The sequence below is a fragment of the Guyanagaster necrorhizus genome (genome assembly GCF_019112545.1).
Source record: "Guyanagaster necrorhizus MCA 3950 unplaced genomic scaffold BT62scaffold_51, whole genome shotgun sequence".
Taxonomy (NCBI): Eukaryota; Fungi; Basidiomycota; class Agaricomycetes; order Agaricales; family Physalacriaceae; genus Guyanagaster; species Guyanagaster necrorhizus.
In genome coordinates, this window is record NW_025064930.1 from 86,692 (window position 1) to 98,202 (window position 11,511).

Sequence of the window (11,511 nt, forward strand, 5' to 3'; positions counted from 1 at the left end):
GTTATAGCTAACAGCATACTCTATTAGGTGCTACAAACGCGCGTCACTTTCTTAGACAAGCTTGAGCTGTGAAAAGGAATATTGTGATTATAAAGTTTCCTGTACATAGCATTAAATATAAAATGGAGTTCACCGCAGAGTCTATGAATCCGTTGCACCGTCCGATTTTTCATCAAATCTACGCAACACCCTGCCTGTGGCTATAATACATATTAACATGGCAGTTCTTGAACCGGAAATTCGGTTTCATCTCCAGTTTGTGGCCTCTCTAGAGAGCTCTCCTTGAAAGTCTCCGGGTCGATGTCGTTTCCAAATGTAACAGTGCGACCTGTCATTTGTCCCTGTTTGTCTTTCATGGCCCGGGACCAAGCACCAAAATGAAGCGAGGATAGGACACTTTCCTTCCACGTATCATCAGGACGTGAATGGCCAGAAGCAATGCGTCCGACCATGAGCGTAGGAGCGATTCCCTGTGCAAGACCGCATTAGATTCCGATCTTCACGGCACAATGTTACGAGAGATGTGTATCATTGACAAACCTTGATGGAGGCGTTGATCACGTTCGGATATGCTCCCGTCAATTCATTACGGGCAACGAAAACCATATAGACGACCGTAGATGCCGAATAAAGTGCGGCTGATTCCACGATGACTTCGATAACCCCACGATATGATCGCAACCCTGAACCATGTTTCCCGCCCGCTACCGTAACAATTCGATAGATGATAAGCACGGTGCACAGAAGGGTCGTGGCGAGGGTAAGAGACAGAGAAAGCGTTGTCCAGTCAATCCTGACCGCATACGCAGATGACCCCGAGTCACTTTGGTTGTCATTCGTATCGGCAACGACGTGATAAACAGATATAGCGTCAAATACTGAAAGATAATATATCAATTCTGTGGAAGACTAGTAAGGGTGTCTGTCTTACTGGTTCCGCCAATGGTACATAATATAGGTAGCAATATCACCCACCATCGACGCCCCCAGACGGTCCAGCAGCGCCATATCTGAGAGGAGGTTAAATTCAAGACTACATGATCGTTGTAGAAGTACACATACCATTGAAGAGTCGGCAATGACAGTACTGACGCACCCAGTAATACCACCAACGAGTCGGAAAGTCACCGCGCGGTCAGTTACTCTCTGTAGTCCAACGAATATGGACCAAAATGTCTGGCCTTGATCAATGAATGCGTATCGAGTGAATGACCACTGAAAAGCCATGTACAACGTAGCGAGTATGTACAGTAGCACGACCATGAGAAGCATAAATTGTCGGGCTGCGCCACAAGTCAAAACTTTGCTGGTGCCTAGATCTTTAGAATGAGCATTAGAAAAAAAAAGTTTCCCCGGCGACGACATACATATACTCCAAAAGGTGGCGAGTAACACGCAGGTGTGTATTCCTATTTCCGAGGTCAGACGATTATCTAAAATATCACCAGGAAACAGCATACCGTGCATAAATACGTGAACGATGAGCTCGTTCAAGTATTCGTCGTTAACGCTGTAAACCAGCTTGATCTCATCGTCAGATAACTGCGGAATGTCCGTTGAGTTTGAGGGTGCCATCGTGGAAGAGATGCTTGGTGAAAGGTTTCAAGTTCTTTTCCCCCTTATATAAGTAGAGTCCATGGACATGTTCTTGAACTCTATATATGAAGGGAGAAAATACAATATCTGATATCACGGATGCCAAGATGCTGAGATGAAACGTTTCTGGACTGCCCCCATGAGAATTTGATACAGAAGATCAGAGAACGATGATACATCAGAAAAGTTAATTGCATGCGTGTTTTTGATAGCTCAGGAGGACATTAATAATCATCTTTCTCCTGGAAATTAAAGGTAGAGACGCGACTCATGACAGCCCAGCCAGGACAAGTGAAGAGAAGTTAAACAAACATGCCTATAGAACAACAGGCTGCATCCATCACCGATGATCATCCAGTACTTTCAGCAGCAGCAATGGCTCGGAGTTTCTATGAGCGGGAGAGGCCCACTGGCAAGCCACTATCAGAACAGCCCCAGTGCTTCCGTAATCGCTCCTACTTTGTTCTCGCTGAGAGGCTCAAGAATATATTCCAAAGATAACAGGTATCAGTTTCAGCAGCAGTAAATCTGGGGCCATTGATTGTGGCGTCAGGGACAGAACAGGACGACGGCACCGAAGTAACCTATCACTGGGGCCTATGCATTCCCTGGGAAGTGATTCAACTTGAGCGCTGCAGTGACAAGGAAACACAAACCCTAATGACACTATTAATAAACTAAGGTCCATAGTGATGGCCCAGCTTTGGGTAATGCGAGCCCATTCGAGGGGATAATTTTACGCTAATGCCTTTGTAAAGAAATAGGCCGTCGGGAGCAAATTACACTATCACGGTAACCTATCACTGGTTAGTCACTGGTTCGAACGGTGCCACAGATCACTGGCAGGTCCATTAGACACTGCTTGTCGGAGAGCCAAAGTTTGCTCCGGTTTCAGAAGAATCTAAAGGACATCATCTGAACTATGCGTCGTGATGGTGAGTCAGAGAGAAGTGCTTTGGCTTGGGAAGTTCGACAAGGGTGAGATCTTGGTCAAGCGGCGTATAATTTGTGAGAGAATTATGAAAGATATAGCGCAATCGGTTAATTAGCCAAGGCAACTCTGACGCCAAAATTTGGAGGGGAAAGCTAAACACTGTTCAGGTTGAACTTGAAGCCTTTAACCAACGTCCACGACGGCCCTAATGTTCACGCGATATCTCGGCAATCATTGATCAATTTGGATTCAATTTCACTTTCTGACCGTCGCCATGTCTATCAACCTTTATCCCGTTCATTGATGTGTCCCCTGCGTCCTCTGACAACCCCAAGCTTTCTTTGAATCTATGGTTATGCTTCCGAAGTGATTTCTTCTCTGCCTTGTGTCTGAACTCCCAGATGCGAAGCTGGTATCCGCGCTTGTCGGAGTACGGGAGCTGGAGATCAAGGGCGCAAATCGATGTGCTGTTCCCTGACCATAGATACTTGTCCAGACTTCGAGGTTTTGGAGACAAATGCCAATGAAAATGATACGACGAGGCTTAATGGGGCGTTCACGTACTCGCAAGCTCTTTCAAAATGATGACCGTGGTTGTCTCTGTACGGGCATTGACTAAGAGTTTTTGTTGCACCTTCATTACTTTCACTCAGGTCTCTCGGCGAAATAAAACTGGGCTCTTATCTCATTGAGATTCCTCTATTTTGCCGTCATCCCTGAGCATCATCGTGTCCCAAAGACATGTGCACTGCTCCTTCGGATTTTGTGCTAGCTGATTACTGGGACGACGGCGAGGTCCTCGGAGGGAGGATCTCAAAGACTAGCTACAGCTGACAACAAAAGTGAAGGGCGAGTGGCATTGCTACCGCTACAGCTACGAAGTTCTATGCACAGAAACCTTTTGCGGTTGACTCAGGGATGGAGTATCTCTGAGTTTGTAGTGCATGTAGAGAGCCAAGAAATACCGACTCCCCGTATGGCTCGGCGCAACGCTTAGCCTCTTATCATCTGTCGGACATTTGGCTTACCCAGAGGTCTTTCATACCTGTCCTCATTGACGTCGAGCCGATCCTGTAGCATTTTGTTTGTCGACGTCGTTTCCGCTTGGAAAGAGGCAGTAACGCATTCGATTCTATGTCAAACATTTCATAACTAACTTGCAGACCTTAGAGTCAACTTGCTACACGCCAACCCCCTCATTATCAGCTGAGCCCAATGCCAAGAAATCTCCTCTGCGACTTATAAACCCCAATCTCGACATCCATCTCGTTTTCTTCGCCCCGGACAAATACGTGAATGACAGAACCTTCTTCGCATAGCACAAGCCATGTCCTGCCCGAGACAACACGCACTCTTACCGAGGACGACGAGCTACCCAGTAGTGGGAGGAGTAACGATGCAAGCCACGAGAATCAAGTAACGGATCTGGGAGATAACGAACGAGGAGAATGCAATCAAGATAGAGATGCCGTCCCCTCTAACTCTGCTTCCCTCCTCTATGTGCTGCGTTACACCCCCCTGAACATCCTCCTCTTGTGCATCCCCGTCTCCTGGGCGCTACACTACGCTGCGCGATCCGATACCCACATCTTCGTGTTCTCAGCGCTGGGGATCGTGCCTCTCGCCGCCCTTCTTGGGTTTGGGACAGAATAAGCTGCGACAAGGACGAGTGAGAGCGTAGGAGGGTTGCTCAATGCAACGCTGAGAAACGTAGTGGAGATGATTATTAGCGATGTTGGGTTGCAGAAGGTTTCTCCAACTCATTTTTCCTTGCGTATTGTTTGACACTACTCTTGCAGTGCGACCTGGAGCTGGTGCAGAGCTCTCTGTTAGGTGGTTTGCTGAGCAACCTCCTCCTTGTGCTGGGTATGGCGTTCCTCGTGGGCCCGGCAGAGCAAGAGTTCCATCCCATGGTCGCGTAAGTGAACTCGAGTCTGATGATGGCGGTCGTAGTGGCGATGGTGGTACCGGTAGTGCTAGTGGGTGGTTTTGATGTGAATGCGTTCGTCTTGTATTCAGTGCTCGATGCACGTCGTGGGATGCGATAATATGCCCTGTGGTTATACGAGTCAGTTGCTGCGGAAACGATAATAGACGAAATGGATGAAAAACCCCACTGGCCACGGAGTATCTATTTGAAACCCAGGTGCTTCGAGAGTCCCACAGACGTCGGTTGGACGGTCTAGCGCTACCGCCAAAGTCTTGGCCAAAATAAAGACATTCCAAAACGCGTCGATCCACTCACCCTCCTCGATGCTGTCGCGCAGAGGAGGAAGGGTGATGGTGGTGCTCGTCGTTACACCATTACGTATCAACGAAGCCGCAGAAATTGTCGGAGGCCGCCAAGCTGCTTCAGAGCGTAGTCTGTGCAACCCACACAATTGCGAGAGACGCTGCATCTTCGGTATGACATCGGGCCTCGAGGAAGTTTCCTATTCGCAAGAAGTAATATGCAAGAAGGACTTCTGCTAGAATGGTGTGTAGGAATCTGTCTGGGTGGGTGTTTGTGAGATCTGCTGATACGTGCCTGAGAGTGCGGGCAAGGTACTGGTGTTGATGGGCCCAGACGGACTGTTCCTTTGGTTTCTGGTCTCTTTGGGAAGACAAATGAGATCCCCAAAGGTAAACAGTGGAGAGGACTGATGAATCGGGTTGTGATTGGTGACCGAGCGGCAGAGACAAAACAGCTGAATTGTAAAATCAGGTGACATCAAGGGAGAAGCCTAGGTGGGCAGAATAAGAAAAGAAGAGATCAAGACTAGGGAGGCAATTAATCGATTGAACTGTTTTTTTTTTTCATAGACGTGGACAAGACTTACAGGTCCCGTATGACTGGAGCTGATGGTTCCTATGGGCATGTCAGAGTCAGAGTCAAAATCAGGGAAAGAAGAAATGGCGCACTTGAGCGTTGAACGGTGGCGCGTCCGTCCGAGATGAAATTGGTGAAGCCGAACCTTTTTAATAAGATGAGTTCCTAAGCGAGCGCCTGAGCAAATTAGTGTGTATCACCTGGGGGGGGCGTAGATGTTATTGACAAAGAAGTCGATGCCAAATATGGAAAGGAAGGACTTTGGAAAAGGTGTCAGAGGTAGATGGGGCATAACCGGCGAGGCTTTGGACCTGCACGTTACAATTACACATGGATTGTTGTCAGTGCTTGTATGCAAGATGTCATCAGTAAAAACACCATCAAAGGAAGTCCATAGTCAGATGGTGAATTTCTGGGCTGAATTCGAGACAAGGTGGAATGTCGGGGTGATGCAAAAGTCACAATAATGGGCCTCAAGGTGTTCTCTGCAAAAGTAGGTAATACATATACTTTATGTTAATTGATAGCTAGAAAACATTACAAAAGCAAAGAAAAACCTTTGAACATGTATACTGACAGTCTTTCATGGACACTCGCTCTCATCGGCCTCGATGAACCAGCTACCTACGATACCATCCCTTCCCTATTAAGAAGTCAGTGCAACATTCTCGGCACAACGCAGCCTGCCAACTGACCTTATTCTCACAGGTATCAGGATGGTCAAACCTCTGCCAAGCAAACTCGGACGGAGTAGAGAAGCACATCTCAGCCCAGTTGTCCCAAGGCTCTTGATGGTTGAACAACTTTGCATCAACGCGCTAGAACGATGGCGTCAGCCCAATGTCGAGCAACCAATACAGTGTTATGGCGTACCCGTTTATGAGAGCCAAAGCAGTCCTAATGACCGTAATGAGCGCGTACACGGATCAACAGTCTGACATAGATGGACGCTCATCTTCTTCTCATGATCCCCCCACCAAGTCTTACACGTCGGCTCGTTGGAGCTGACAGTCCAATACCCAATAGTCTTCACAGCTCCATCCTGTCGAAAAACAGAATGATTTTGTAATACTGATAAGAGAACCCAGAAGAGAACGCACTATCAGTTCCAAGGTGCAAAGTTCCGGATGATCATATGTGATACCGTGGATATCGATGCTTGTCTTCATGCACCAGCCGTGAGCATCCTCGCTGGCTGGTACATTCAACAGTTCCGCATGATAAATCCTCTTCTCATACCCCAAGCATCGCTTCTCCATCATCAAATCCCGTCATGCCAGCCCTGCGCGCTTCCTACGCTCCTCGTCAGCGAGTATCGCATCCTCTTTAGCCCGCAGCCAAGCTTTGTCACCATTCGGGCCACAGCAACCAGTCTGGCCTGGATCGTCCTTTCTTCTCTCTCCCTCTCCACTTCCCTCCTCTTGTCCTCCTCCTCATAGGCCAGTCGCCTCTTCTTATCCTCCTGCTGATGTGCAAGCTTCCTCCGTAATTCCTCACCTTCGATTCTCTTTGCTCGTTCCATATCCTCGCGACGGCGTATACGGTCTTGGACGTCTGTATGGTCCGTATTGGTATAGTCGCCGACGAGGTGGAAGGCAAGGAATGCCACGACGAAGATGGATGCCAGGACTTTGAGCGTAGCCAAAGGCTTTCCACGTGTAGCTCGTGGCACCAGCGGGGTACATTCATCACTCGGACCTGGTAAAGGTCTAATAATTGTCGGTATATGAAAGAGTGCACTAAACCGTACTTTAGCATGGCGGTGGAGGGGATCAGTCTGTTGCAGTACGATGTCAAGCAATGACAGAAATAGCAGGGTAGAAGAGCTTACCTGGAAGAGTTGTTCATAAAAGGAAGATTGGCGGAGTCAGAATACCGCCTTTGAAGGGGCCATGTGGTTGAATCCCACACTGTTCGGTAGAGGTGCCGTTCATGTGTAAAATGCATTCCTACCCGGTCTGTTCCCAGGGTTTAAATTCCTGGAGACCCCTTTACCTGCATGTTGGAAGTGACTGTGTCACTGGACAGCCTCTACAAGAGCCCTCACCAAAGAATACCACCTTTAAAGCCTACAAGTGCAGTGCTTAAACAAAGTGCTTCATTTCTCAGCCACTGTCAATGATAACAATGTCAGATATTTTAATGGTGTCACTCACACTACAAGGCCAGTAACCTCAAATACTGTGAGCACCTGTCCACTTGACCTGACTCTATAGCATCGACAAACCTGTCACAGAAGTATAAATGTTGTCCAGGACATGTACAAGAATTGGCTTGTCTTAAATATGAAGATGAACAATGTGCAATCCAGTTCTGACCCACTTTGCAAACCCTGCCTTATGGGCAAGCACAGGTGACACAATATTTCTCAAGGGCTCTCACTCCTTCCAATGTGCTCTCTTGCAATCATATTCTCTGATCTTAAGAGACCAATACCAGTCACTATGCCAGAAGGTTATCACTACTGGATCACATTTATATGTGGCACTCTGTGTTTTTGGGCTGTTGCCTTGCTAAAGCACAAGAGTGATGCTCTGGCTGAATTTAAACACTACAAAGCCTATGCTGAAAATTTCCATGGTCTGAAGATCTTAGAGGAGCAAGAGAACAGTGGAGGAGAGTACATGGGTCATGAATTTGATCAGTTATGCATAGCTGAAGGGATATCAAGATGCTATACTGAGCCTGATGAGCCTCATCAAAATGGAATTGCAGAATGCCAGAAACAGACACTGGAGGGTTGCTCAACTTCCCAGGGATGTGGTTGTATCATTATCACAGCTGATCCACCATTCCCACTGTTCATTGGTTCAACTCTATATCATTGATACAACCATTCTTGATAATGATCTTGTCATAGTTTTGTGACTAACACCATGTCTAGAGGAACTTTCCACTGAGTTCAATCACTGAAGGAGGAATAATGATCCAGGTATGAAACCACTGGTGAAGCAGCTAGTGGTGACTACACTAGTAGATGGATCTCTCTGCCATGCCTTTGTCTCTTTCCTGAGTAGCCTTAGAGTCATATTAGAATTAGGAGCCAATGTCTCCCATGTCTTGTTTGTTGACTCCCACTTTGTTGCTATGATCACATCATGCCATGAATCTGGTGCCCTCATGAAACTCAAGCTAAGCATAGTCAGTCTCAGGTGGAGTTCTGATTTGGATTCCAATAACAAGCATAATTTAGTAAAGCTCAGAGACACTGGTCTAATGCTGCACTTAACTCTGTGACATTTCTGCTAAAGAGTTGTTACCCATTTTCTTTATTGTGTGTAGAGTTTTATAGCAATGTTCCAAATGACAATGTCATCTTGTATCTTGCATTGACCCCAATCTTTGTACAAAATTAGAATGATGGCCTCTACTATCAGTCCAGACACAGCCATTGCTCTATTGATATGACACATGTATAACTAATTGCAAGATATGTCAGATGTTCACTGCCATCTTACTGGAAGATGGTGAGAGAATATCCAAAAAGTTCTGAGAGATTGAGCATCTGATCAGCTCAGGCTCTAGTGGTACTACTCTATGAATGTCATTCATTTGATGTGAATTGAGGAGCTTCAACATGAGATAGATTATTATATACTTTCTTATCCCCTTGAGTGATCTTCTCCCAATCATTCACATCAACAGGCAGACATCAATGGGAAGGACTGAGATCTACATATGTGCAGGGTAGAAGTCTTTCTATGGATAGCTGGTCAAAATTGGAGTTATGAGTTAGATTTGGATGACAAATATTATTTAGAGAAGCTTAAGGAAACAAGAAGCACTGGAATTTGATCTGCATATTTTCTGGAACTTTGCTGCATGTGTTCTTTGTCTGTAGAGTTTTATAGTGACATTTTAAATGTGAATATGATGAGAGAATATGAGGAAATACCTAAAATGCTGAGCATCTAGATATTTTTCTTTACTGCAGACTATTCTGTGTGTCATTGGCTTTCCTTCTGAGGTTCAATGTCAAAACTTAAAAAGTTCATATTTCTGAGACTGAACAAAGGATGGAGGCAGCATCTGACTTGCAGAGATATAGTAAAAATAATTCAGTGCAATTCTATGTCACTTTTTTCACCACTAATTAACATCAGATGCATTCTCAGGATTTTTTGTTTGATAATATCATTCAGGCTGCTATTTAAAATGCTGAAGAACTCACAATGAAATCAATAGGCTTTTTTACCATAGCTACTCATTCATGTACTCCATAACTTACACCACTCACACTGCTTCTACTCTGTCTCCTTTTCTTAGCACTGCTAATTGACATATAAAAGCAATATTAGTCCAAATCCATTCACTGACAACCATGGATTCACTGGTGACATTGTGTGTGTGGGAATGCTTGATGAGTCTCTGCCACAAGATTCTCCTGCATGTTTCTTTATTGTAGCTATCATCACATCTCCTGAAATGCTGAGAGGTGGCACTAAATGAATCAATAATATGCAGAATGCACACCACCAAATCACTAATACCAAATCACAATGTGGTTCAAGAGAGAAATGGTAATACCAGGATTTCAAGTATGTAGAGAAATATAATGTAGATGGAGTACAATAAAATATGTTTCAAAGATGTATGTTGTGGCTTTGCTTAGACAAAGCTGTCTGTGTCACTGAACACAATAAAACTTATTTCAAACAGTCTGCCTGGTGCAGTTTATGGACTGATACAATGTGCCTGATTGTGACTTATATGCAAATACTGGCTGTTCTGAACTGTCTCAAGTCTGTTCTGACTGTCTGATATAAACTTTCAGTTGCTTTCTGGGGTTCTTGCACAAAACAAAGTGACCTGGTCACTACAATGCTATTCAGGTTGAGTCTACAACTTGAATCTCTTAACCAAACACAATCTGTACTATTTGCTTGATAGTGTTTTTTTTTTTTGGGAGAGGGGGTCAGAAACCTGCTTTCCCTCTATATATGACCTGGTATTTATACTTTCTAGCTACTCATGGCTGACTAATATAATCAACTACTGACCAATATGCTTGCTGATGCAACAAGAAAGGCTAAACTCATTTTCTGACAGATATGAGCTTATATGTGGCTATCTGGTTGATTGATTGGGCTGGGCTCTGGTTCTTGCAAACATGCTGATCATGTGAGTCTCTGTTCTCAGGCATGGGAATCTTGTGTGTTGAACAGAGAGGCCTTATAATGCTCCAGTCTCTGCTAGACATAAAGATGTCACACTTGAGGGAACTATGCTCTTTCCAGATAGTCACTTGCATAGTGTATCTTACTATGGTGGGTACAGAGTAGCTAACTGGGTAAAAAGCAATAAATATATCCTCTTTTCTACCTGTACTCCCTTCTTTCATTCACCAAATGTTCTTTCATTTCTTTTGCTATTCTTTTTATTTTCCTCTCATTGCTTTCATCATCTTAAAAATAAATAGCCACTCATGTACACACTATCAGGACCACTACTCCACTCAAGTAATTACTCCTTCAGAGTCTGTACTGCATCAAACATTATACCATGTCCATTTTGATCAATATTTTCATAGACTTGGGAGACTTTTACAGAAAACATTCACCAAAGCAGTGGTCTACTCCAGTATGATTCTTGCTTGGTACATCAATGATGATATATATAAAACTGCATACCCACCCTCCACAAGGCTTCCAATCTTTGGGCATTTACCTCTGAGATATCAAATGATGCTGGAGCATGGAGTGTCAAGCTCTTCAAACCCTCATTCTCAACTCTGCAGAATCTCAGAAGCTGAACAACAGCATTTTGGCAATTAATAATGCTATCTCCCATGGCAGATGTATCAATCTTGACAGTTTGAAGTTGAGAAAGAGTAGTTGATTTGGTAAGAATTTCAAAGATGCTTTAAAGGTGGACAATATTTTCCAGCTCTTTGATCAAAAGCTCCTCCAGGTTTCCAAACTCATTCACTCTGAGAAGCCCCCAACAATCATTTGTGGGGGGGTGCATAAGAACCAGATGCTTTAATGCACATTGTGATCTATGCACAAGGCATATAATGCTCTCAGATAGCTCACAAACTCCACCAAAATTGATTCAAAAGTGTTTAAGAGCAGATAGAGTGAGACTATTGAGCAGAATGATGATTGTGGAAGGAGAATTGGTATTAATACTGAATGCCCAGGGTAATACAATGTTCAGTGAAAATGATTTG

At 44.8% G+C, this 11,511-nt stretch overlaps 3 protein-coding genes across 3 annotated transcripts; 1 reads left to right on the plus strand and 2 right to left on the minus strand.

Annotated features, from left to right (window-relative positions):
• Positions 1-44: 44 nt before the first annotated feature.
• On the minus strand, positions 45-1,703 carry BT62DRAFT_997811 (uncharacterized protein). The gene is made up of 6 exons (XM_043190682.1): positions 1,461-1,703; positions 1,368-1,409; positions 1,063-1,313; positions 932-1,010; positions 541-878; positions 45-470 (listed from the first exon to the last, which is right to left on the minus strand). The coding sequence occupies exons 1-6, from the start codon at positions 1,573-1,575 to the stop codon at positions 213-215; spliced, it is 1,083 nt and encodes a 360-aa protein (XP_043033814.1). The 5' UTR covers positions 1,576-1,703; the 3' UTR covers positions 45-212.
• A 2,123-nt stretch (positions 1,704-3,826) lies between these two features.
• On the plus strand, positions 3,827-4,523 carry BT62DRAFT_997812 (uncharacterized protein; the record flags this gene model as incomplete). The annotated part of the gene is made up of 4 exons (XM_043190683.1): positions 3,827-4,167; positions 4,195-4,279; positions 4,330-4,448; positions 4,484-4,523. The coding sequence occupies 4 exons, from the start codon at positions 3,827-3,829 to the stop codon at positions 4,521-4,523; spliced, it is 585 nt and encodes a 194-aa protein (XP_043033815.1).
• A 1,399-nt stretch (positions 4,524-5,922) lies between these two features.
• On the minus strand, positions 5,923-7,187 carry BT62DRAFT_924104 (uncharacterized protein; the record flags this gene model as incomplete). The annotated part of the gene is made up of 8 exons (XM_043184577.1): positions 5,923-5,982; positions 6,035-6,157; positions 6,213-6,236; positions 6,289-6,381; positions 6,440-6,568; positions 6,691-7,048; positions 7,090-7,116; positions 7,171-7,187. The coding sequence occupies 8 exons, from the start codon at positions 7,185-7,187 to the stop codon at positions 5,923-5,925; spliced, it is 831 nt and encodes a 276-aa protein (XP_043033816.1).
• Between the last annotated feature and the right edge of the window lie 4,324 nt (positions 7,188-11,511).